At 43.5% G+C, this 25,620-nt stretch overlaps 3 protein-coding genes across 3 annotated transcripts; all 3 read right to left on the reverse strand.

Moving 5' to 3' along the window:
• Positions 1-164: 164 nt before the first annotated feature.
• On the reverse strand, positions 165-1,659 carry fgf23 (fibroblast growth factor 23). Its single transcript, XM_035534299.1, has 3 exons — positions 1,428-1,659; positions 1,042-1,145; positions 165-596 (listed from the first exon to the last, which is right to left on the reverse strand). The coding sequence occupies exons 1-3, from the start codon at positions 1,657-1,659 to the stop codon at positions 165-167; spliced, it is 768 nt and encodes a 255-aa protein (XP_035390192.1).
• Positions 1,660-8,540: 6,881 nt separating this feature from the next.
• Positions 8,541-11,556, reverse strand: fgf6b (fibroblast growth factor 6b). The gene is made up of 3 exons (XM_027011086.2): positions 10,813-11,556; positions 10,215-10,318; positions 8,541-8,851 (listed from the first exon to the last, which is right to left on the reverse strand). Exons 1-3 carry the CDS (start codon positions 11,150-11,152, stop codon positions 8,675-8,677), a joined length of 621 nt encoding a protein of 206 aa, XP_026866887.1. The 5' UTR covers positions 11,153-11,556; the 3' UTR covers positions 8,541-8,674.
• Positions 11,557-20,211: 8,655 nt separating this feature from the next.
• tigarb (TP53 induced glycolysis regulatory phosphatase b) lies at positions 20,212-22,933 on the reverse strand. The gene is made up of 6 exons (XM_027011115.2): positions 22,804-22,933; positions 22,471-22,508; positions 22,221-22,342; positions 21,912-21,989; positions 21,432-21,542; positions 20,212-21,089 (listed from the first exon to the last, which is right to left on the reverse strand). Exons 1-6 carry the CDS (start codon positions 22,833-22,835, stop codon positions 20,676-20,678), a joined length of 795 nt encoding a protein of 264 aa, XP_026866916.2. The 5' UTR covers positions 22,836-22,933; the 3' UTR covers positions 20,212-20,675.
• Between the last annotated feature and the right edge of the window lie 2,687 nt (positions 22,934-25,620).

Here is a 25,620-nt window from a genome sequence, read left to right on the forward strand (position 1 = left end):
ATTAGATGAAAAACTCAAAAGGCAAACGAACGAAAAACTCATTACCGTTACATAAACTGCGCTTAAATGTAATTAAACCGGACCCGTGTTCGTTTTAACAGACCAGCTGTATTCGATGCAATTTTGTACACCTGTTATCCAATCACGATGAAGGATGAGTAATTTTAGCCAACGGTTCCCGAGATACGGGGACTGCTGGGGTTCCTAGATTGGATCAGGTCCCATGGGTCATCATCAGAAGGCAAGATGAGAGTTTCTCTGGAGATGTTGCGATCTTCTGAGGGATCAACATCTTGGTCTGTGTCGTCCTCCTGTACGGCACGTGAGTCTGCGTCCTCTCCAAATCGGAGTGCGCTAAGGGGATCTGAGGGATCGACCTGTCGGTTCCTCCTTTCTCTGTGTTGAAGGCGCTCTAGTGGAATTGTATTCTTCTCTGATAGGAAGATCGACGACTGAGCGAGGTTTTGACCTGCTGAATACATCTGCCTTTTACCATCCAAGTTGAGCAATATACCGTTCTTGGTGGAATAGTAGATGTCACGGTGGTTCTCCAAAAGCTTGTGATAGAAAAGACAGTCATCCCTGTTGCAAACCGTCTATCGTCAGAAGGAGAGACAAATAAAGGTTAAGAGTGATGTTACTTTTATTAGAATTAAATTATTTAACTCAAGCATTTTTATAATAACACACACATATACATATACATATATATATATATATATATATATATATATATATATATATATATATATATATATATATATATATATATATACATATACATATATATATATATATATATATATATATATATATATATATATATATATATATATATATATATATATATATATATATATATATATATATATATATATATATATATATATATATATATATATATATATATAGAGAGAGAGAGAGAGAGAGAGAGAGAGAGAGAGAGAGAGAGAGAGAGAGAGAGAGAGAGAGAGCGAGAGCGAGAGAGCGAGATGAATAACGTATATTGAATATAATATTTAAATATGCCGAGGTGCTTACAGATGTAAAAAGACTCCCTTCTCCGTCCATGCACAGGAATCGGTTGCTTTTTACTCCAAATATTGCTATACGGTCCCTGGTCTCGGCTTTCAATAGAATCACACCTGTTGAAACGATGCAAAACAGATTGGAAATGTAAACAAATGTTTGTGAATTCCATCTATCTATCTATCTATCTATCTATCTATCTATCTATCTATCTATCTATCTATCTATCTATCTATCTATCTATCTATCTATCTATCTATCTATCTATCTATCTATCTATCTATCTATCTATCTATCTATCTATCTATCTAGATGTAGAGGAAGTAAAGATTTCAATTTTCAAAGAGATAGGGGCAGCAAACGTAGACCCGCAGCATGAAGTAAATATCCATACTCACTGTATGAACCCCGATTAGTAGTTTTGCGCACTAGTCCATTGAGAGTGATCTCTAAATAAAAGTTGTGTAGGTCAGTGGTTGTTTGTAAGTGAATATATCTCCGCGGGTTCCCCCAGTTGGAACCTTGTAGAGGAGATGCGTTTGGAGCAGCATCCGCTGGTCGACATCCCTGAAGCGCCGCGAGCCACAGAGCAAAGAGAGAGTGCATATTCAGATGTCCAGTTTTACGCATGGTAGAGGATGGAACAAGGACACAGGTTCCGCGGACAAACGTCAGCACTTGAAATCGTTCTGGTCTGTACAACTTAAAGCCCGGCTATTTAAACTCACCCTGCGCCACTCCTAGCATTTTTACGCAACACTCGCCCCCATAGTAGAGATGCGTACTCACGAGAAACGGAAGAACGGATGGGTGGTTTTATGTGTACACCTTAGTCTGTTTATAGTGAAGTTAATTGACCGGTACCGGACAGGCCATAATTGAATTTAGCATAGCCCACTTAACACTTCTCATTGTACCCACACGCATCACGTCACTCACTGCATATCGTATACGATAAACCACAATACAACAAAACAACGAAAGGGAGAAAAAAAAAAAGGGGGGGGGGGGGGGGGGGGGGGGGGGGGAACAGCAAGACATCTCCGGAGCGCAAAGGAAAACTAATTGGAACATAATGATATACACTTATTCAAAAATCTAACATTCACAGAAATAGCTACACTGTTTCAATATCATTTTCACTAATACAGTTACAACGCGGTGCAGTAATGTGGTTCACAGCCTTTGCACGACCAGTAGAGAGAGCTTGTGTCTCACGCAATGCAATTCTACCGCTAGCCTTTTTGGCGCCGGTGCGAGAGCACTAGAGTAGTTCTTATTCTTGTTGAAGGCCTATGCGAAGATTATGTGATGAGTTCCATTTATGTATTAACCAACACTTATGTACTCATCTACAACTTACACCTGTTTGATTATGTTGCTTCATAACGTTTATCAGTGAAATATTAATGTAAACATTAATTTGATCTACTACCAAACATCTGGACCACCATTTCCTATTCAAATATGTTACACCATAACTTCAGACAGCTCCAAAGGTGTTGCCTAGTTTTTATATACAAAAGAACTAATGGTAAATGTCAGTTCAGGAGCTACAGATGTAGTGTTATAAAATACACTTAGTTGTTGGTATTTAAAATGGGACATTTGACCTATAGATCTACTGTAATGCGAAGATTCAAACAGGATGCGAGGATGAGTTGCAGACACAAGAACATACATTTATTTGCACATGTAACATTTAGCACGCAGACTAACGGGGTCAAACACCGACAACACAAATGCGTAAGATGTATAAAAGTCTATGTATACTAATGACACAATGAGGAGCAGGTGAGAGGGAGGGTATGCCACCACAACGCGCACACGGAGGTGTTCGGGGGAGGGGCAGTATCGTGACAGCCCCGCCTCAACGGCGCGACTCCTGCCACGGCCCCGAAACCAACGCCGAATGGTGAGGCCAGGCGACCGAATGACCAGACACGGGGTGGAAGGACAGACACCAAAGGGGACAAAACGACTGGTACAAATGTCACATTTTAGAAGCTAGTGAGACCAGGTAAGCCGGATAGAGCCCCGGGCTTTTCCCATTTGTCGGCTGGGCCGCAGTCCAACCCGCCTGCGGGGAATCGACAACCTTTGCTGTCCCGCTATGGGGAATGCCCCAGCCACCTTGCCTGTCTCTGGAATGGGCACTGGTATCGCCTCCTTCCTGCCTCTACGTGTTCCGCGCTGGCCGGCTTGCTTGCGCCTAGGCGATTTCTCCTGGGCAGAGCCTTGGGCCGCCTCGTAAGTGTCGGAGGTTCGTCGTTCTTGGAGCCAACAGACTGAGCGTCACTGTCCACGGGAGAATCCCCATGCTAGACCTCCTCCACCGCCATTATTGGATCCTCTGCATAATTGGACCCCATGTCCAACCGCAGACTGATGTCACTGTACTCCCTTTTCTTGCCAAAATCATCGCAGCCTTTATAATCGTCCATGTAGGGATCGCAGGACCCAGCAGAGTTCAATTTGGAGTGCCGGTTCTCGTAGTCCAGCTGATCTCTGTAAGACTCAGTTCGAGCCCAGACCATAATCAGGCCCCCACAAATCGCTCAGTGGGTTCCTCCCCTGTTGTGGACTTCTGGAGCGAGGCCAGGATGAGTGAGGGTCTTTCTGCGGGATAACAGGAGTCTACGGAGTCTGACTCCGAGTACTGGACATCATTGTACCAGTCCCAGTGGCCAGACACGGTTCCATACGACTCCCCAGCGTCCGCAGAAGGACCACACTCACCTGGACTGCTCTCCCCTACTGTGGGAGTCGGGAGTGTACCCAAGAACATGGAGGGCTTCCCTGCGAGGACGTTTATTTCCCTTCTTACCCTTCTTTTTCTTCACTTTCCCAGGCATCCTTCGTCGGTCGGTGTTTCTGTAGCGCGGAGGTTCAAGCAGGATGCGGGGACGAGTTGCAGACAAAAGAACATACGTTTATTTGCACATGTAATATATAACATTTAGCACGCAGGCTAATGGGGTCAAACACCAACAACACAAATGCCTAAACGATAGACTTTTATACATGTATACTAATGACACAATAAGGAACAGGTGTGAGACACAGGGAGGGTGTGGCCACTATGACAAACACACACACACACACACACACACACACACACACACACACACACACACACACACGGAGGCGTTCGGGGGGAGGGGCCGTATCGTGACATCTACTTGTATTATTTTTAGCCCTCGCCCCAGAAATAAGATCCTGTCATTAAAAATATTCCGTTAAAGAAAGAGGCACTTTTTAAAAAAATCAAACTTTTTATTGATTTCAGGAATATGGTTACGCTGCTGTGCACAGCACATACGTACAAAAATAAAAGGAAAACCACTTTTTTTTCAATATATTTGTTTTCACACATAGCATTGTTGGCATTCAGAAACAAATGATGGAAGACACCTGTATCCAGTTGTTTCACAATATTTGTAAGAAATCAACTAAGGTGAGGAGGTGAGGTATATGTTAACAGAGAAGAAGAATGGTGGGCAAAGATGGCACTCAGGGTCAGGGTTTAAAGAATAAGAGGAAAGAAAGAGAGAGAGAGAGAGCGAGAGAGAGAGAGAAGGAGAGTAGGGATAAAGAAAGACTAAGAGAGCATATGCTGAAAAGTTGCACATGTCCCCGATTCCACAGTTTCAATCCGCACAGAACATCCAGCGTGTCTACACAGACAAGAATGCTAATATACATCACAGCATTTACAATGCACTGGCATTCCATATTGCGGTTTGCAGACAATATTTGCTGAATTTGAGGAAACCATGTGCAACATCAAATTTGTCATAATTGAACTGCTACTAAAATTCTGAGAAATACAAAATGGCCCAATGATTAGAAAATAAATTAACAAGTGAAAGAACCCTTCCTGCATAACCTGAAAAAAATCCCCAAAAACAAAACAAACATGAATTGGCAGACAACCCTTTTTTTGAAAATAGCTGATGGAAAGTTACCTAGCAACAAGCTCAACCATGGGCTTTAAAAAAAATTATCCATTCTCACTCCAGAAGACATCAATATTCCAAGCCATTGGTCTGCAGTGACACAGTGACCTGGTGTGCTCCATGGTGGAGAGATGGACCCTGGAATGATGGGGCTGTGGTGATGACAGCCACTCACAGGGATGTTCGCTGAAGCTGAAAGGCCGCTTCTCGCAGCTTCCCCATTTCCGTGGCCAAAAAAATATTTGAAAGCTGTTGCTATAAATCCGCACGACGCACACAGCAGCATTAAGGGGTGTTCCCATTCTCCAACTTTTCTGCACCCCTTCTTATTCCTCACCAACTAAGACAGCTATCCTGTGACTCTGGTATGACTCTCTGTCCTTCACCCAGTTTCTTTGAATTCACAGGAATGCATTCACTGTCCCTGGAGGTACTAAGAAGCTCAGAGCACATTAATAAGGCAGTATAATACAAAGCTATCAAAGGCAAGAAGGAAAGTTTCACCATGCAGTTTGGTAAGGTTTTCTTAAGTTTTGGTGACTTTAATATGCAGTGCACTGGAATACAACAGAGGTTATATATGATAGTGGGTTTGGATGGTGACATGATGGCTATTTGTGCAGTTGAAAATGGCATGTAAATTCTTTGTGAAGTTGTGATTTATATGAAGTGACTGGGCTGTGGGGCCTCTCCATATGTCATTACTGTCTCATACATACTGTCAGTACTGACAGTTTACCTGTGTGTGTGTGTGTATGTGTGTGTCGGGGGGGGGGGGGGGGGGGGGGGGTACGTTTGCCAAAATCTTAGGCAACTGCAGTTACAGGCTTCACTGACTTTGGGAAACAACTCAGTGATTCATACCAATGAGCTTCAAATGTTTCTTTACATAGTGATACTTTTAGCAAATAAATTTTTCAGGGTAAGGTTTAGCCTCAGGCTATCCCAGCCATATGATGCTTACTTAGTTAGTCATTTTAAAACATTTTAATAAAATGAGAATCAAAGAAACAGCTTAAATCTTCCAATTGCACTAGGCTTCATTGAGCTGGTTTTGTGGATGCATATTAAGCATAAATGTGGACATAGACTAAAAATGTCACAGGCAAAATCTTCAATTCCAAATTAGTTCAGTCTAGAAGTCATTTTAAAATATGCCTGAATAATATGGCGACAATCATATAACATTAGCATCAACCTTAATTGTGCATAGAAAAAAGAACCCAACAAGTCATCAACAAGGACTTAACCCAGTGCATAAAGTGCATGGCAGCGCAGTGGAGTCATTCAGCAGCCAGAATAAGGACAGGGACAGGGACACACTTCCTCCTCTGCAGATGGGGCCAGGGCACGGTGGCATAGTCAGGACTGTGGCCAGCCACTGTGCATCCCAGGTGAGGCTTCAGTGGAGGAATTAGTGGGGGCCACCCAGAGCATTCTGTCCAGGAGTGTCAGTAGCCAGCACTGGGGCAATGAGTGACCCATGGCTGAGCCACTGAGCAGCTGTTTTACCAACATCAAGGCATGCTGCCCTGTGGGGATGTGGAGAGGGGGTGTTAAAGTAGAAATAGAGATGAACCTGGATTGATGATGGGAGAAGGGACATGAGGCAATGCAAAATTTAAAGTGGCACAGAGCACAGGGACTTGGACCACCCCATGCAGGGTATGAGGGTTCAGGGCTCGTTGGCGGCTCAGGCCGTGAACTAAAAATGAGCTGGTACCTGGAGCGGACAGCCCTCGGGTTACTGCTGGAATCTCAAGGCCTCGGTATGCAGTGGCGTTTTTACAGGAATAACTGTGCAGGATGGCCTGAAGCAGGCGGAAGAGCTTCAGCTCAGGTATTTGGGAAGCTGCTCTCCTATCGCCACCCCGAGAACCACCCTGCTGGGCAAGAGCCGCATACTCGCAGAAGAATCAATAAACAATCTGGCTGCGGTACCGCAAAAATCTCCCTGCATGGTAAAGTAGTGCCATTCCTACCCTGGTCCCTTTGAAGGTGACCACGCCCTGATTTGGACGAGATCACGACCATCTCTCCATTTCAGCAGAACGCCAAAAACCCTGCCATTTTGTCCTGCCGGCAATAGTAGCAGCGGGAATGGGAGCCTCGTCAGTCCCTGTGGCACTGCAGTGCTGCTGCAGCAGAGACAGGAGTATGAGCACTGCCCATCTCACTCCCCCCCTCCCCCTCCCCCGGGGACTCTGCCACAAACTGCTCCCCATCATACACACACACACACACACACACACACAAACAACCACTCCTCATACACTTGAATAAATAAATATGTGCTTCACCATGCACACCCCCAACCCCACCCAAATAGCAGACCCCAGCAGCGACAGCATCTTTGTGCAACCCAAAGCATGTTTCCCCCCCATTAGTGACGATGCTTAGAGCATCGCTGCCCTTCACTCCCTGCTTTTTATTTTGGCAAAGCTGCCAGTATGTACAGCACTTTCATTGGTTTAGCAGACTCACACAAACTATGCAAAAACTTATTTTACTATGTGTCATCTCTTCAGCCATACCAGTGACAGGCATTGTGTCATAATTTACCAGCGGTATCTCAGTTCATGGACAGAAATATTTTTAGTATGCGCTTGCATAAGTTCCCCTGTATTTTGTTTCTTGACTACAAAAACTTTTCTTCAGTTGCAAAAACATCTGAAACTAGAGTGCAGAATTAAATGGTACACCAGATCCAATGTGACAGTTGGGCACGCTCTGCCGGAAAAGATACTGTGTCACCATATTTTTTGTAAGCTAACATGGAGCAGCCAAGATAAGAAAGTAAATCCGGAGACAGGAGGCCTTTGGCTTTAACATTATCATTATCATTGGGCCTCGAGTGGTCCAAGCGTCCTCTGTTCAAAGAAAAGCAAAATGAAGACGAGATTCACCTCCCCAAGTCCCAACCCCCTTGGCTGGCCCTTGTGGGGGAGAGTCCCTCCAGGGCCCTGGCTTGCATGTCAGCCCTATTTCTGACTCCCCGGGGTGTTCAGAGAATGCACGTTAAAGGGGAGGCATGGAGGCATGCCAAGGCACCTCTGCGGCAGAAAGCGATCTGCGTCACTTTAAGAGATCTCATGTTTCCACGGTGAGAAAACTAGATGAAAGAAACAAAACAAAACAAAGCAAAAATAGATGTATATATCCTAACGATAAAAAAGCGATGGTAAGCTTGTGTTGGCTCAGACCCAAAAAAAAGAAAGAAAAAAAAGTCCACATTCTTTGTAAAACTCTGTGCATCCCTTTTACCCATACAGGGGGCTCTGAGGTAATAAAAAATATCACTTCACTGTATAAAGCTGACGAGGACACCTGCCATCCATTCCAGTGTTTCGTCGAGTCCTGTTAAGCACCCAAGTGAGGTGAATAGACAGGTAGTGCTGCCAAATCCAGAAGCGATAATAAAGAAACAAAAAGCAGCAAAAATGGCACATATATAAGTTCTTGAAACAAACAAACAAAAAGGTTTATATATATATATATATATATATATATATATATATATATATATATATATATATATATATAAAGACCACAATAAATACTTTTGTAGTGGTGTTCTTGCACTCCCTTTAGTTTTTGTAGGTATGTAGGCTTATATATGATTTCAAATCTCCTGTCTGAGGGAGAATCCATGTGTGCAAAAACAAGAGCGCAGTTATCGGTCTCACTCATATTCGAGGGAGGAAGTGCGTGACTGTCATAGAGGGGCTGGCTTTGTTGCCTCTCTTCGCTCGGCCATGCCTGCTGAGGGCAATGTAGAATCCCCTGTAAACGAAAGACTCATAGGCGTTGTAGTTGTTTGGCAGCAAGGCCTCCTTGAACTTGCACTCATGCTGAAAAGTGGGCTGAAAGAGAAGAGACAAAAGGAGATCAGATGCCCGAGCACAGAGGTGCAAGACCAGCGCATGCTGGTCCCCTAGATGATATTAATGTTTCTCCTTTCACTTTTGCAAATGATACATGAAGAAATTGAAAAGTATTAGATGAAGCTTTATAGTGAACATTTGTCTATTTACTTGTGGAACAAACATGTAAATGTAAAGGAGACCTCTGCTGATGGAATAACATCCAGCTACCCTTATGACTTCCAATGGATAACCACAACCATTCCCCTTTGCAGCCAAAGGGATTTTGCACATCAGCTCCAGGAGGCTATCTAGTACAAAACATTATGGCATTTATTGTTTTTAGAACCTTCTTTTGGAAGGAAAACATCGGTTTCTTGGAATTTCACTGACAAAAAAAAAAACAAAAAACAACAACAACAAAAAAAAACATTCTTCCCCTCTTAATATTCAAAAAGCTTTTTTAAAAAGATCAAATCAGCTGTGAAATTCTCATTACTTTATCATCTGACTTTAAGCGCCAAAACTAAGAGTAACAAACTTAATGTAGACTAAACCACGATGCGTTAAACAAACAAGGGAATGAAACTTTGATAAATACTCCAATTTGAAGACATCTCTACGCTTCTTGTTTTAGTATCAAAGTTTTAATCAGTTCTCCTTTAATTTTGTATTTTAAATTCACAACTAGTGTGACAGTTATTTTCCATGGACGCGCGTGCCAACAAGGGACCAACGTTCAATTGCGCACAGAGACTTAGGCCTCTCACGTAAAGCGCGTTAAAACTTTTAACAGGGCTACTTTGAACAGACGATATAAAGCCTCATACACAAAACAGCTTAGCTTACATGTAAGAGGCTAGTTTAGAGGCGTCATTATAGGAAATGCCGTACTTTCAGAGTTGGTTGTATCACTAGTCAGATTTAGTTGCACTTACCAACACTCAACAGAGATCAGTTCCAAAACTGCAAATCGTAGATCTGCGTTTAAAAATGCCCCCAAACCTTTCATACCTCTGGTTTCTTGAAAGATATTAAATATTCGCTGCATGGACCTGCTGACCAGAATGTCTAAATGAACAAGATCTGCATGCGGTAACACCCCTGCCTTGGTAACTGATCTTGCCAACCTGCAGTACTTCATTTTAACATGTGCATTATTTACAGTAGCGCATCTCTGTGTTTTCCCTCACGCTGTGTAAGGTATGTTTTATGAAGTCTTTCGGGCAGTTAAGAATAATGAATGCATTAATCATAATTCCTTTTTCCACAGTATTCCTAGTTTCAGTAGCACTCAGAAACATGTCCTTAGCTTGTCTTAAATGATGCAAACTGGAATGCGAGAATAGTTGCGCGCACCTACCGTTCCGTATAACCTTCCTTTGCTGTTCATTGCGACAAAGACCTCGCTTTTCACACCGTACAGACTAACCACTCCTCGTTCCACCGTAGAAATCTCTATCAAACCTAATCAAACAAAGCACCATGTTATACAAAAGAACTGGTTTGGACTGACACTCTTATCGATATGAAAGTAGAAACAAAAGCATGCACTATACTGCGGTGGGTGGAACCTTGCAGGTGGCGATTCGGGATGCACGGGCTTTGTTCGAAAAAAAACAACAACAACAAAGCAAAACATCCATATCCAAATGAACATCTCTCATATATGCACTTTCCGGGGTGCATGGCAAACCGTTTTTGGGACGCAGGAGTCGGTGTATAAATAAGTTGGCGTCTATATGCGTCTAAGCATTCATGTCATGTTTTAGCCAGGACAGATATTTAGCACTTAAAGGATACTGGTGTTTTAACAGATTTGTCTTTGCTTGAGGAGACATTTTAATCTATTTAAACAACGTATTATATCTCAAGAACAATATCTATAGTCATCAAACCCCGCATGTCACTGTTATTTGCTATAAGTCATTTATTGCATTACATTTCTGGATGGAACTCACTGTACTGATTTTCATTATGTACACCGTTTATCCTGCCGTCGGGGAGGATCTGAAGGTGAAACCCGATGCCCACGTTGCAGTACAGCCTTCGCACTCTTTTGATGCCCAGTAAATAGTCACTCTCCCAGTTCAAGTCCGATTTCTCTCCCGATATGCCCAGTACGGACCGGGAGAAGAGGGTCTCCCATCGTTTCTCCAGTGAAGTTACGTTAGTCCTACTTGGAATCGAGTATGATGACACAGTCCCAGCAAGGAAGCCCAGAAGAAGAATTGCAGTCCGCGACCAGCGCGTATTGGCCTCGCTGGACATACTGATGAGCAACCTTTGCGCAATGGCCATCCGGTTTACCTTCGGGGCACGTGGTCAAAATTAATGCCACTAAAAATACCGCTCTTCTTGTTTTTCTTTCTTCGGCATGGTGGCACAAGCTTATTTTAGCAAGGCAGATCAGGGTTTCGAGCATGAAACAGTAGCCCGAAATCAGAGCAGAACTGGGAGAGAGTGCGACAGAACTTCTGGTGGTGGTGGTGATAGTGGTGATTAGCATGTTTTGCAGCTCCGCGCCTCTTGCTGGGCAACGCTGGTCATGGAGAATGCCCCTCACCAAAAACCTATCGCACCTTGCCAGACACCCGCATCCTCATGTGACATCACTCTTGCCCCGTAAAAGAAAGTAAGGGGAGGGCAGGGAGGAAGAGAGAGAAAGTTGCAAGCCAGCAAGTACTGCCCCGCACTACGAGGGCTGAAACTGCAGCGGCTTCTCTGAGGGCACTACAACGGGGCGCTGTCACTCCTCATGTAAAATGGGGGTCGCCGAGCCTTATTGGACGGCGTGGAGAGATCATGGGATGCGATGGGCACTTTTGCAGCGTCCAAATTGGGACGGTGGTCATATGTCTGACAGGCTGCTTCCTTATTTAGAAGGAAGGTGTATAAACAGTCCAGTTGTCACCGGAGAGCAATGACACTCCAGTCCGCTGTTTGTGTAGGATGTTTACACAACGATCTGATTCTAAAAGCTACTTTGCGCAGTGAAGCTATAGCATACGGCGTCTCTCGGTGAACATGATCTCAGATCCTTATCACAAGCAACAGCGCAGGCAGCCTCTCGGCGTTCCTGTGATGCTGAGATGCTGTCTTCTTTAGGCTTGCAGAGAACGTAAGCGCTGCTTGGAATGCTAAGACGTCAGCGAATGCTTTGACACGTTACACGGTTCTCCACGTGCTTCTTCAAGTAGCGAAAACGTACGTATGATCATGGAAAGAAGTGCTACTATTACCAAATGATAAGCACTAGTGTGTGTGCTCCGTTATCGTTAGATAATTAAATTTTACAGTAATGCATTTTCAAGAGATATGCATTTCTACACGTTAACAAAACAGTGAAGTAAATGACTCGAACAAAAAATGCGATCAGAAACTGAATCAGCAGTTTGCATTTTTACAGATGATGCAATATCACACAGGGGGCCATAATGACAGTCCAATTATCAGACTAAGCCCTAGATCAATACTAGAAGAACACCCGTGCAGAATGTTTAAAGGGTGCCGTGATTCTGCTGAGCGCTATGACTGATGAGTTGCGTGCGTTGTAACTTGTCTTTTAACATTCATGTCTGTGATTTGCTGAGCCTATGTAAAAAAAAAAGCACCCATGGGTTGTAACATCTTTCTAAGGTTAGTGATAGGATTTCCTGCGCTGTTCAAGTTAACTTTGCTCGCTGCCATTATAGCAGCTGCCAATTATATGAATTGGCTCACTGCCAATTATAGCAGCTTTTATTATAAGATATAAGTGACCTTATAAAATAGCCCTGACACATAAAGGTCTTTGAGATGACCTACTAAGTGATACTACTCAGCATTTACTCACAGTAACATTATAGAAGGTAGCAAACAAAATTCAATCACTGTTACCTCTCATAATTGTTACATTTGTTCATGATCAATTTCATAGGTCAATAAATTTTAATACATTTGCAAATACTTGAAAAATATAAAGTATTACCTCATGTACTAGCAGAAAATATAAATGACACATTAGATATATTACCATTTTTGGAAATAGGTCAGCCATATTAGGGTTAGAGAAATGGCAGAGGACAAACCATTGTGTGAGGCAGTGAATTAATTTGCCACCACTTAAAAAAAAATTCATGTATGTGTGGGGAAAAGATAAACAGCACAATTTCTCCCTTTCTGCCAATAGCCACACAGCTCTGATTTCTCCACCAAAGTGCAGATTGAATAGCAATACAAAAATCCGAATCTACACTTAATGTCTCCTCAGAGCTGGAATTCTCAGTAATGCAGACTACTAGAGTCATTGCTAGCCAAATGTAACTTGAAATCTAAAGACCGTGAGGAAGCTTGTGGTGAATGTAACTCTTGTCTTTAGTCAGCTGTTTCACTCTCTCTCTTACACACTCATGCATTTATACACCAGCACACACACACACACACACACACACACACACACACACACACACACACACACACACACACACACACACACACACACATAGGCACTGTACACACCTCTTGCCCAGTACAAACCTAAATTGTTAATGACAGTTCCTCAAGGTGTTATGCATTGGAGGAGTATGCTGGTGTGAGTAATTGTATTTACCAAGCTTTCAAGCCCTTTCAATTAGTTTTTTTTATTAATGCTGGGTTAGATATTACAGATCCAACAGCTGGTAAGAGCCAGTAAGAGGCAGGAGAGAATTGTTCAGGCATGACAAAGACTGCGCATTAGCCAACTGATATTATATTCTAAGGATGGAAACAAAGGGCCAGTGGCGCTTGGAAAGAGACGCAGAGGTGCAGAGACATAGAGGCACAGACAAAAAGACAAAAAGACACTGAGACAGAGACACAGAGACACAGAGACACATCTGAGTGAAAGGCCATCGAAATGGATCTAAGAATATGGGCTACACAATGGACTATACTGCGGATACAGGCGATTCTTTGTTTGGCAGGAAGAAAATGGTAGAAGGAGCACACCATAAAATGTCTATGAAATAACGAGATAAATAGTAGCTCATGTTACAGCATTATGCAGGAGTATACTTCAACACATTATAAGGCAATCTCTTTAAATCCTTGTGCTCACAGCACTCAATGGTGACCATTTCACAGAAAGTGTCCAGGCGACAACGTCACACATTATGGACACTCAGTCACCCCTCAGCTGGTTTAGCAGTGGACGCTCGCGGGGGGAGAGACGGAAATGCTGTAGTGAAGGCGGTGAGGAGCGTGGCCCTAGTGACATGTTGCCTGGCTGCATGGCAGAGCCAAATGAAAACTGGCGACAACACTGCGTCTGCCCCACCCTGCAGAGAGCAGGGGAACTCTGGGTACTGGAGCGCGCCGGAGGATGACTCAGGCAGACAGTCTGCCAGCGCACAGGCACGGAGGTCATGGCTTTCTTTGGCGTATAGCGTGAAAGGATGGCTCCTTTGTCCGTGTTTGCTCCCCACCCCTCTCTTTTCCCTTTTCATGCGGTATAATTAGACTCGCACCAGAAGAAGATTCTGTCTCGCGCCACTGATGTGAAATGTGGTCTCACACACACTCACGCACACGCCGAGAGGCATCACTAAGTGCCTTGTTATAACACTAGTGACTGAATGTCAATGGGCATGGTGTATGGATCCTTCTTTCAACAATCTAGATAGATAGAGAACGAGAGCGAGCGAGAGAGCGCATGAGAGTGAGAGACAGACAAACAGACAGACAGACAGACAGACAGACAGACAGACAGACAGACAGACAGCAGAAGCCAGTTTGGGCTAGTGATGTCAGAGTTGGGAATTTCAGATCATTGCCACTTCTCCAGGGCAATACTATTGCCTATGCCAACCAGCTCATTCCATGACCAACTATGTTCTTTTTGCCTCTCCTTTCTTGTTCAAAGCAGAAGAAGATATGGGGTGCAGTTAAAATCAAAGAACCTGTAAGAATGTCATTAGAATTAAGGTACATGTATCACTTCAGAGCTGAAAAATGATGTCTTGGAGACCTTTTATACATCCAAGACTGAGGCTCTTCCTCTGAGATCAATCTGCAAAAGGCATTTCGATTTGAAGAGCAGTGAGCGATCGAGCGAACAAGAGAGTGACAACAGAGGAGTTGTTGGTGCTGAGTCAACACCCAGGGACACTGTCCCTCCCCCGTCTCCAGAGGTTGGAACCCAACACCAGGCTACAGGGCCCACTGCCCGGCCTGGGAATATAATACATTCTGTCAGACATTCGTGGGCCGCTTTGCACGTTCTCACCCCCGCCAGGCGTCAAGTGCGTTGTGGGCTCTCAAAACGTGTGGCAGAGTGTGAGCCCCTCCACTCCTCACCCCTCACCTATCACCACAGCAGCCGCCTGATTGTACTGGCAGTCGGCCATGTGGGCTTCACATTGTTGGGGAGGCAGAAGGCCAAGAATGTGGAGTTAGGTAATGCTGCAGATGAAAGTGCCATTTGCATTCATATACAGACACAAACTGTAGTGACACTAAATAAATCATCTTATACATGGATTTGTCTCTGTGCCAACAGATGCTGCAGTGACAATGAATAAGAGCAACATCATTACATGGACACTCCCATCCTGAGTCTGTCCATCTAAGCATGTATTCTGAACTTCTGGAATTGGACCATGTGGTTCTTTCTTCAGTCTCTGTTTTGGTTCATAAAGCCTATTCAGCCATTCTATTCCTGTGGTACTACAAGCAGAAGTGCTTAAAATGGAATCAGTCCATGCCACTGTCACGAGAGAAGGATGCAGTTGAACTTCTTAAGGACACCCATTAGTATGACAAACAAAAAAAGCCTTCATTTCATCTTTGTGAGTAACAGCAGTGATGACACGTTCTGGATACATGCCAATGTTGAGGAAGCACTTTCAAAAACTGAGTTTCCCTTTTCAAACAGGGATCACTAAGGTTTCTTTTTTTAAAGGATTTTTTAAAAGAAGGCATCGCCCTCTGGTGGAGTTCACCTCTTCACCTGATCATTCACCCTGATAATTCACTGCATTGCAGTATTAGGAACATTGTTCACTGTTCGGCAAAAGGTTGGGCATGCACATTACCATTTCAGAGTGGATGCACTTGCTGAAAATTACATACTACCCACAACCACTCTCAACTAGCTCCCCTACAGCAATAAGACATTTACTTTTGTATCAGTGTATTTGCATTTGATATCAATTTGTTTGTATCAATGTATTTTCATCTTCCCAATTCTTCCAGTTCTGTCCTCTGATCACTTCTCTTTTGGTTTAAAATGCACATTTAGAAATGATTATTTTTTGAATAATCTACAGAACAATGGAAAGGTGAGCAGAGTTAAAGGTCCTACTGACCAATACTAGACCACGGCTGTGCGTGTGTGTTTGTTTGTGTATATACATGTACTGGTTGTTGGAGAGAACCTTTCTCACTAAGCTTTAAGGGACTGGTGAGGGTTATACAGGGACTGAGGCAGAACTGATGTAGCCCTTATGAGTCTGTCAGAGATGACTGGCACCTTGGGTGTCGGGGCTGAATGTGAGGATGACCAGCACCCCTTTACAGCAGAGACTGCAGAGAGTTCATTCATTACATGTTATGTCATCATTCACTGCTTGCATTTCAGCACAGCCCTCCAATGTCATAACATGAAGGACATAACATTCAGTCACAGAAAATAAAGCTAATGAGTAAAGCCCTCCTTCCAAAAGTGCCCAATGGCGTGCATACACACACACACACACACACACTCACACTTTATGTCCTTCAGCCCATGGTCTAAAGTGTAGAAAACAATGTGGCTATTTTGAAGTGCATTGGATCATGGTGCTTGTACACAATGCTTCGATGCCATTTATAATCCCCCCGTCAGTGGCTGTAATCATACAGCACATAGTGACACCATAACGAGATGGTGCCTGCAACTTCACATCCCCATTCTACTTCTGCATGGAGGCCCTGGGAGCCTAGGGGGCACAGTAAGGAAGAACAAGACAATGCTCCTACTGCCGTCATATCTGATATCTGTAGATATTTACTAGATTTTAGCTAATTCTCCTCAATCTTCAGGTTGCTGCTCTTCTAAAATGTTTAGCCTGAACTGTCTCTGACTGTCATGTAAAACCAGTGCATTTCAATCCAAGCGAATCGTAGTCCAGTTACGTCTTCTCTCCTCTGCTACAACCAGTTTCAGCCTCTCTGATAAGTACCAAGTCCATCACAAGATGGGTCAAGCGCGTTAGCTCAGGAGAAACAAACAAAAAGTGCATTGCATGAGCCTCCAGGGTGGGACATGAGAGTCATTGCAATGGAGTTTTCAAGCAACCGCCTCCTGTTAATCTGAGCCATTTAACAGCAGCCCAAAGAATCTCAGTCAGGAACAGAGAGTCTTCACCACTCACCACAGTGCTGTGGTGTTCCTGTTGCTGGACCAAGTCTTTGGGCCATCCAAACAAACCAGGCGTAACGGGTTAAAGGGGCTTCGCGAATGAGCTGTAGCTCGAGCCCTCCACACACCCCCGCCCCTAGCAATTAGTGCATCAGTTCCAAAGAGTATGCAACTTTGAAAGTGTACTTTTATGTAGAATTGCGGGGTTGGTGAACTCCGGAAAAAATAAAAACACGATGCCCCCTAGCTACCCACGGAGGTTGGTGCTGGCAGGCGTTGTGGTGAGAGCTGTGGTCCATGGTGACCTCGGGCCTGGAGGAAGCCGGACTCCGGGGGCCTCTTCTGAGCCAGGAGATCGGCAGGATGCAGCACTGCCCTCGCGACCGGATATCCGAAAAGACTGATCCAGACTGCCGGGCCTGTCCTTATATAGAAGACAAGGGAAGTGCAAATCAGTCAACCACTAATTAAACCTCTCAGAGGTAGAGGTGCAGGCTGATTGTGCATCATTAGAAAGCCACAGTGGAGAGAAAGTAACTGTAAATATACTGTTTGTACCACAAGAGTAGCAGGACATCATGTTGGTTTGAAATCAGTCCAATGTTAACTAATACCCTGTCAACTAAAATGGGTATATCAGATTCTCTAGATTCCTGTCAGCTGTATGCTAAAATGGTTACAGCATGTACTTGAAGAATATTATTAAGTTAGAGTGATACTGTGCATGTGGTCCTCAGGGGATAGAAGAATGAGCAGGCAACAGTTCCTAAACTGATTTACAATTAATTTATTTTATTTCCATGACCATAATTGGTCTACTGTAAATGTCCAGATTAAAGAGTGCGCTATCAAAACACACTTTCTTTGAACTTCGCATAAACCGAATTCATTTTAGAAGTTAACATTGAAGTGCACGCTCATAAATCAGCCACACTGTTTGGACCATAGGCTATAATAAGTTGCTCAGTGTTTTTTTGGCTGTTTGCGACTTGAATACAGACTGGGACACAGTGGGTGATTAATGTCTGTCCTAAGAAGACGGTATCGACCCCTTCAAGCTCCAGGGACGATGAGCATTCCATTCAGCAGAGTCATCACATTACACCCCACTGAATTCTCTCTCTCTCACACACACACACACACACACACACACACACACACACACACACACACACACACATTCAGCTGCTGCTAAATAGACCACAATGAAAGGATCGGCTAGTTTTACTGCTCGATTATCATAAGCAAAATTAAGTGAGACATTAAAGGAAAATTAAAGGAGTAATTTGATTATTTTTATCTATTTGTAATAATGAACACAAGATATAAATAAAGCACAATAAAAGCTCAATATTCCATGCCTGTGTGTGCGTGTATGCGCACACACACGCAAGTACCCAGGATGAGTGAACTGGCACCGGACTGACCAGTCTTGTGTACAGGGGGAATATTGGCTGCCCCGGCAACAAGGGCGGGCATGGGGGAGCATGCGTATGTAAAGCATGGGAGCTGCTGCTAGTCTTGCTGACACTGGTGGGGGGCAGAGAGTGGAAGGGCAGAAGGGCGTGTTCCCTAGCCCGCAAGGGTGCTACAGAATCCCCCTGCAAAGGGAAGACGAGAGGAGTCCAACCTGGAAAGAGGCAAATGGGAAGTCGAAACCACAGACAAACCCATTTGATGTATGTGATGTACTTCAAAGATAAGACTGATGTTTGGGTTGACAACAGTACAAAATACATGTATTGTGAGCTACTATTTAAGCCTACATGATCACCCTTTCCTGGAGCAACAGTGGGAGCGTATTTAAAAAAATAAAAATAAAAATAAACAAACCAGACATCTTGCCAAATTCATCGAGGTGTGGAACAGCTGATCTATGCACTGATACTCAATGGCCAGGGATTTAAACAGTAGGCTCCTATTTTGTCTGCATTATGTTGGAACCTTGTGCTTGCCTTATTCTTCAGAGGAACTCAGCAGCACTGAAACAGTGCCAAGGAGGCCTCATGCGCGGCCTGACACATCCTGGTCACATGACTGACTTTGTTTGGGTGTCTGCAGTGCAGCGTGGACATATGTTCGCCAGGCGTGTTTTTGCTGGGAGCTGGACACTCACCAATAGCCCTTCCTGTCCAGAGGAACAAAATAATGCCCCAGGGCTATGCTATGTAATTAGAAATGCACACACATCACTGACAACATAGGCATGTGGTCCAGCAAAATCCAGCAGTCGAACCTGCTGTGCACAGGCCCACCTGGCAGTCACTCTGTGCCGGGCAGCTTTGGGGACACCTGGGTGAGACAGGCATGCTTCCGGCACCTTCCACCCAAGGTCAGCCTGCACCCCACAGCAGGAAGAGGGGCCGATGGCAGGTATTTCGGGTGCAGGGCAGTGGGCGGTTCTGTGAGAAAGGAGGAATGCGAGGCCACGGTTGCGGTGTTCTGCCATCCGGGTCCTCGGTGCGTGACAAACCAAACCAGACCACCGCCTACACATCGACGACCAAATGACAGGCCTGAACAGAGCAGGACGCTTCCAGCACAGGGCCGCCAGGGACTAAATGAAGGTGCACCAAGGCTGTGATTGCCTGTGGCCAGTGCGTGGGCAGCAGTGGGTACGTGTACTCTCTCTCTAATGCCCCTTATCACGTCAGACCCGTATGTAGCCTCAGTCTAGTGATGCAACACCATCTGCTGGACTGCCCACGGAAGTGTAACCTGTATCATAGAGCACCAGTCAGACTTGTAAAAACTATGTGAAAAGAAGAATTTGAACAAGAGATTTGAAGATTATAATAATAATAATAATAATAATAATAATAAGGTTCTGTTTGATAAAGCCCATTCTTACTGAAACAAAAGCCTAACAAAAAAAGCTCCAAATTGCCAATAATTCCAATTACCTTTTGATATTACAGACGTGACATGTTTGTAATGTCAAAGGTCTTTTTGGCTGTTTGTTTATTCTCAAAATTTAAAAAATACATCCATAAAGTACTTATTTGCAGTCAAGTGTTCATCACTCGCTTTATTCCATATGGAATTAGAAACTTTAACACATCGAGTGTTTCCCAAGGAAGGACATATGAAATGTATATAAAGTGCGTCCTGCTGCTCCAAGAGAATCTGAAACCAAAACTTGTTATTTTCAGTCATCATGCAGGTGAGGTAATTAAATAGTGCTGCACTAGAATACCATTTTTCTGATCCTACACTGCAAGGCTAAAATTTTTCATCAACAGTTTGGACCATAGCAGTGTCAGGACAAATAATAACATATAAATACATATGCAATGAGACACAAACCGTGTTTCTCCTTGCATGGCCATGTATAATGAAAACCATTGTTAAACGATATAGACTGTAGTTAGCTGGAGAAGTCATACCCTTAAGAGTCTGAAACAAGGGTAAATTGGTAGCTGCTATATTTGCTTTCAGGGAGCTGAGAGCTGTACTGAGCCTCTAGTGAGAGTCTTTGATGCTCGCCAGGTGATCTTTCCTGTTGATGAAGACGCAGTGGATGGTTGTGGGCTGCAGGACACTCTCGTCCTTGCGCAAGGCAATGATGAACCTGCAGATGCCTGTGTTGGGGCAGGCCGAGAACACCTGGTTCAGTTTAAGCCCCGCAGGCAGGCCGCAACTCAGGTCCTCCACCAGGTGGCGCACCGCTACTCGGATAAAGGCGCCATGGCTCACCACCAGGGCGTGAGCGGGGACACTGATGACTCCATCGCTGGCCTCGCCAGCAACCACAGGTGAAGGCGGTCCTGCATGGCTCGGGCCGCGAGCAAAACTCACGCTTGGACAGTCACAACCATGGTCATCCAGCATGCGCTGGAACATGGACTTCAGAAATTTCTGGAAGCGTGCCTTCACCTGAATACACACAAACACACACGTCCGCACGCACATGGGCACACACAAACACACACACCTTCGTCAGGACGGGTGGTCATACAGAAGTCACACCCTCATTACACATATGTAACTGCATATATTAACAATAGTTTTCTAAGTGTAAACCTAATCAGAACTTTAACATAAGTAACCAAAAGCTTGTTTCTTTTTTTTTTTTTTTTAATTAAGCATTCTTGTTGTATAAAAAGTCCTTTGCCTCATCTGGCCCTTATCTAGCAGATACTCATCAAACAAGGTTACTTCCCATTTTTTCTGAACAGCAGCTCTAAGTTGCTTGTTCAGAGAGCATGTTAACTCTACCTGCTCGAGCGTCTCGCCCCCTGGTGGTGTGAAGTCCCTGCAGGACTGTCCAGCTGCATTGGCCATGTTCTTCAGGTCCTCTTTGTGCCGTCCCTCAGCCACCCCGAAGCCCTGCCCAACACAGCGCACAGTGAAAAACGGCACAGCTGTGCATGTGCTGGTGCCTCTAGAGCAGAAGTGAAGGGGGCCATTGCAGGTCATGAGGCAGGAGAAAGGTCATGACCAGGGTCGAGTCCATGCAACAAACATAAGATAAAGTGCCAGTCTGTGAGACAGCAAGGGCCGCTCAATGTTTCAAAATTGATCAGTTGAGGTTGATTTGGTATTGGTTTGGGTTTAATTTCAGTTCCTATTTAAGGGTTAAATGAAACCTGGATTGGCAAAATCCAAACAGGGCACTTTGCAACAACCAGCGATGAGCACGCGAATCAAGCCATCCTGTGTGGAGCAGTCAGGACTGCGTAGGGGGTGGTGGCTCACCCTCTCTCTGAGTAAAGGATCCAACACCATCTCAACGTTAGAGGAGTGGCGATTGCTCCTCAGAATGATCTCAGCCGTCTGAAAAAGGAGACGTACTTGAATACATACCTGCATCAACCATTGCACATTTGTAGGGGATTTTCACATCCCCTTCATCAGTACTTTTTGATAAAAGCAGATATGATAAACCTTAGGTTCTCAGAGTCATTCAGTGTCCCAGTATGTGCTGGAGCCCATCAAATAACATGTTACGGTAAAGGACTGCCTGAGAGTTAAGACATGGGCATGTGCACACACATGCAGACATACCTGTGTTGCTCTCTGCAAATTGCTGACAAAAACGTTGGTGAAGTGAAGGTCTCGGAGGTAATGGCCTGCTGCTTCTGCCTGACGCAATCCCACTTCTGACAGTGGAGTGTCAACACCCTGACCTACACACACACACACACACACATATATATATACATACATACATACATACATACATACACACACACTTGCAATTACCTGCATCCTTGTAATTGTCAGAAGTAAAGATTTCTTATGTTTTTGCTCATACCTTGCAGCAGTTTATCCTTGTTGTACTGTGTTTCACCACTAAGGAGGAAAAAAGAGCATATCCGACACAAAGAGATTTCACCAATCAAGTACAAGAACTTGCTATGTTTGTTATTTATTTCCCAATTACTATATTTAAATGATTTATCGACTTGGATAAATGAGTTACATGCTACTCTCAAGGTCTAACAGGCGAGGTGAGAATTGCTCTCACGGATGCTCACAATGTCTCTCCTTTCCGAACATGGTGAATGATGTGACAGTTGAATAAAACTAAGAAATGACTAATCTTGGCCAATATACATGTAAGCATTCAGGACGAAAAAGCACTTACTGTCGAACGACTGTTAAGCCAAATGTAAGCATAATAAAACTGATCGAGATGAATTAAACGAACTTCTCTTCCTGGTTCATGTAGCAGTTCATGTAGCAGAGAGCCGCAGCGAAATGACGTCTCACGGGAAGGTTTTTACCGGCGACCCTCTTCTGACATATCTGCCCTCTTGTGGTGAAACATCCGAATTACAACAGAACATACACGGAAACGAGTAAAATGACAATATAGTAAATTAGAGATCGTGCTTGACGTGTTTTTGTACTTTTTAAAATGAATTGGTTTGCTGCCTCCCTGTGGCTGCACGGAACACCTCCAACGTAATGCTATATAATTACCACTAGATGTCAGCATTACATGGCATGGGGTGAAGGCGGCAGTCCAAAGTGCTACTGCTTGAAAGATATTTATATCACAAACGGACACGCCAAAATGTTTTGCTTGACTTTATTTAACAGAGAAATTGTGGAATAGACACTATTGAGGTACAAACCAGGCTGAAAAGGGGTTTAATTTTTTTTTTAAAAGAATCAAAACATGTTAATATATATTTGTAATATATTGCCCTTGTCGCACATTTGGCACCAAGTATGACCTGGAATGTGGACAGCCCTTATTGTTAGAGGTGTGATGAGTGATGGAAAGCCTTCTTGTGAGTGTAAGGCAAACCAATGACACCTGTCAATCAGCAAAACAGCAGGACTATCTGCTCATCCCTTTCTAGTTCTCCATGCTGTCTGCCTAAGTTCCCTGATAAATGTAAGAGGTGAAGTACTAAAGCTTTACACACTTGTAGCAAAAATGGCAATACATGATAAAACATAACAACCAGAGCTGGAAAGAAAAAAGAATTTATAACAGATACACAAAATGCATGTCAGCCACCCTGTTACACCTACATGTTTTCATTTTTTAAACATATGAAGCTAAGAAAAACAAACTGAGATACAAAAATAATTCAGATGTAGCAGCACATGTAAAGTGGAATGTGGGTAGACAATACTATCTGTGCAAGACTGGACAAAGAATAGCACTTTTTTTTTTTCCTTTTAGCAGCATACAAATAATAGTTCATACAGCCCAAGTTATAACATAAGAAAAGTCGCTGTAAATTCTATATGGAAATGAAAAAAAAAAAGAATATGCTAGGCCATACATAATGCAATATATTGATAATAAATTCTTTTTATATCTTGGAGTACATCAACAACATATTGCAATATATTCCATTTTCATATGGGAAGGTGGTCAAGTCTGAGCGTTTGCATTGATGATGGCTTAGGAAATTTTGCTTACACAATGCATGGATGATATAATGTAAAAATGGGATACATCCTTACATTTTAAACTGTTTTTATTGTTCAAGGGTTTGCAATAAAATCTCAGGGGATACACGGTGTGCTGACACAGGGCTAACTGACAACCACATTCGACTTTTGCAATTAAGAGATTAAGAGAACACACCACTTATTACATTTGTACTGATATATGATATTTTTGTTGTGAAGCAAAACATATAAATTTCAAGTCTATAATGTCAAAATGCTGACAATAATATGCGGATATGACAACACAACTAAAACAAAAACACAAACCAATAACTAAACGTGCGTGTGTATCCTTGCCAAAAAAATTCTGAACAGCTTTTCAATTGCCTCTAATGAGTAAACACTATTAGCCACCCCTAGGCCATTTTAAGCTTTTTTTGGTTGATACTTAGCAAGAAAACCTACAAATAAACCTAATATATTGGGAGACCAGCCCCAGACTTAAAAATAACTTAAAAAAGGATAAAATTAACTAGAAAAAATAACCTCTCTTCCTCCTCTTGAACAGCACAATAATCATGTATAAATGGGAAACAAGTTTCAAAAGTGCATTCACGTTTGGTCTTCGTTATGAGGAATTCTTTACACTTCGACAAGCATTTAGTCCAACCCTGAATCCTACAAGCCTCAGACTTAGATCCTGAAGGCTGGCAGTACTCCTGCAGACTTTCCCTGTGCTTACCCAGATAATTAATCAATAATTAATGGATAATTAACTTACAAGCTGGGTGGAGCTGAAAGACCCATGACAAACTCCTTTTATACATGCAGACCTCTGTAGGTTAGCTACAGCACAACAGTTCTGATGCCTGGTTACTTAATACATAAGACACATAAGCCTCTCACCTTCAAGATGACTATATCTTCTTTAGGTTTTTCAACTTCACCTCACATTCCTAGACTTTCCTTCTTATTCCTCCATGCACTTCTTGTCCTCTTTCTCTCTACTTTACAGAAGCACTCAGTACATCCCAGAGTCCTTCAACATCTCGGTTCTCTTTGTCTACTTTGACACCTGGCTAGATCTGTTTGAGCAGATCTTTCCATCCCACTCACAGAACACATAGAATAATAGGCAATACATATTTCCTGTCTAATGTCAACAGAAATCAACCTTATGACAGTAAAAGCCTCTGAACAAACTTTAACCTAACTGCAAAAAGGCACAAACCTTTTAACATAGAATAACATGGAATCTCTCACTCACACCCCCGACACTTCTCTATTCTACTTTATTCTCTTGAGCAATGTATGCAGACTGCCTGAGGCTGCTGTGAACACCCCTCTACATTGGAGGGTCCTGCATTCACAGCCTCTCAGAGCACGGCTGTCTTTTCAGAGTCAAGCTTGGTATACATGTTAGTGTGGGTGGACCAGGGTGACTGCTCCTTATGCTGAAGCACCACTACTGATCGGAGCCACAGCAGGAATACAGGCAGAGGCCAGCAGCTTTATTGTCCAATGAAATGCAGCCAGCGTGCACTATATG

Source organism: Electrophorus electricus, chromosome 2 (genome assembly GCF_013358815.1).
Source record: "Electrophorus electricus isolate fEleEle1 chromosome 2, fEleEle1.pri, whole genome shotgun sequence".
NCBI classification, from domain to species: domain Eukaryota; kingdom Metazoa; phylum Chordata; class Actinopteri; order Gymnotiformes; family Gymnotidae; genus Electrophorus; species Electrophorus electricus.